This window comes from Antrostomus carolinensis, unplaced genomic scaffold (genome assembly GCF_000700745.2).
Source record: "Antrostomus carolinensis isolate BGI_N321 unplaced genomic scaffold, ASM70074v2 scaffold42417, whole genome shotgun sequence".
Classification (NCBI taxonomy): Eukaryota; Metazoa; Chordata; class Aves; order Caprimulgiformes; family Caprimulgidae; genus Antrostomus; species Antrostomus carolinensis.
Window position 1 is genome coordinate 560 of NW_010327433.1, and position 285 is coordinate 844.

Consider the following 285-nt stretch of genomic DNA (forward strand, 5'->3'; position numbering starts at 1 on the left):
TGTCCAAAGGATGCCAGGAGGCCCAGGGACATCCTGCCAGAGAAGGTCTCCTACCCCCTGGCCAAGCTCACCTTTATCTACCTCCTCATCGCTTGGGTGAGCGCTCTGACCAACGGGGTCCTGCCCTCGGTGCAGTCCTACTCCTGCCTGCCCTACGGCAACACCGCCTACCACCTCGCGGCCACGCTCAGCTCCATGGCCAACCCTCTCGCCTGTGTCGTGGCCATGGTCCTGCCTGGCAGGTGGGTAGCGGGGCACTGGGGGCTGCAGTGGGGGGGGTCACAG

At 65.6% G+C, this 285-nt stretch overlaps 1 protein-coding gene across 1 annotated transcript in view; it reads left to right on the forward strand.

Annotated features, from left to right (window-relative positions):
* LOC104528023 (solute carrier family 52, riboflavin transporter, member 3-like) overlaps positions 1-285 on the forward strand; it is a gene marked incomplete at both ends in the record, with an annotated part of 1173 nt that overhangs the window by 555 nt on the left and 333 nt on the right. Inside the window, 1 exon segment of the mRNA XM_029085938.1 lies at positions 3-242. Within this exon segment, the coding sequence (XP_028941771.1) occupies positions 3-242 (240 nt within the window).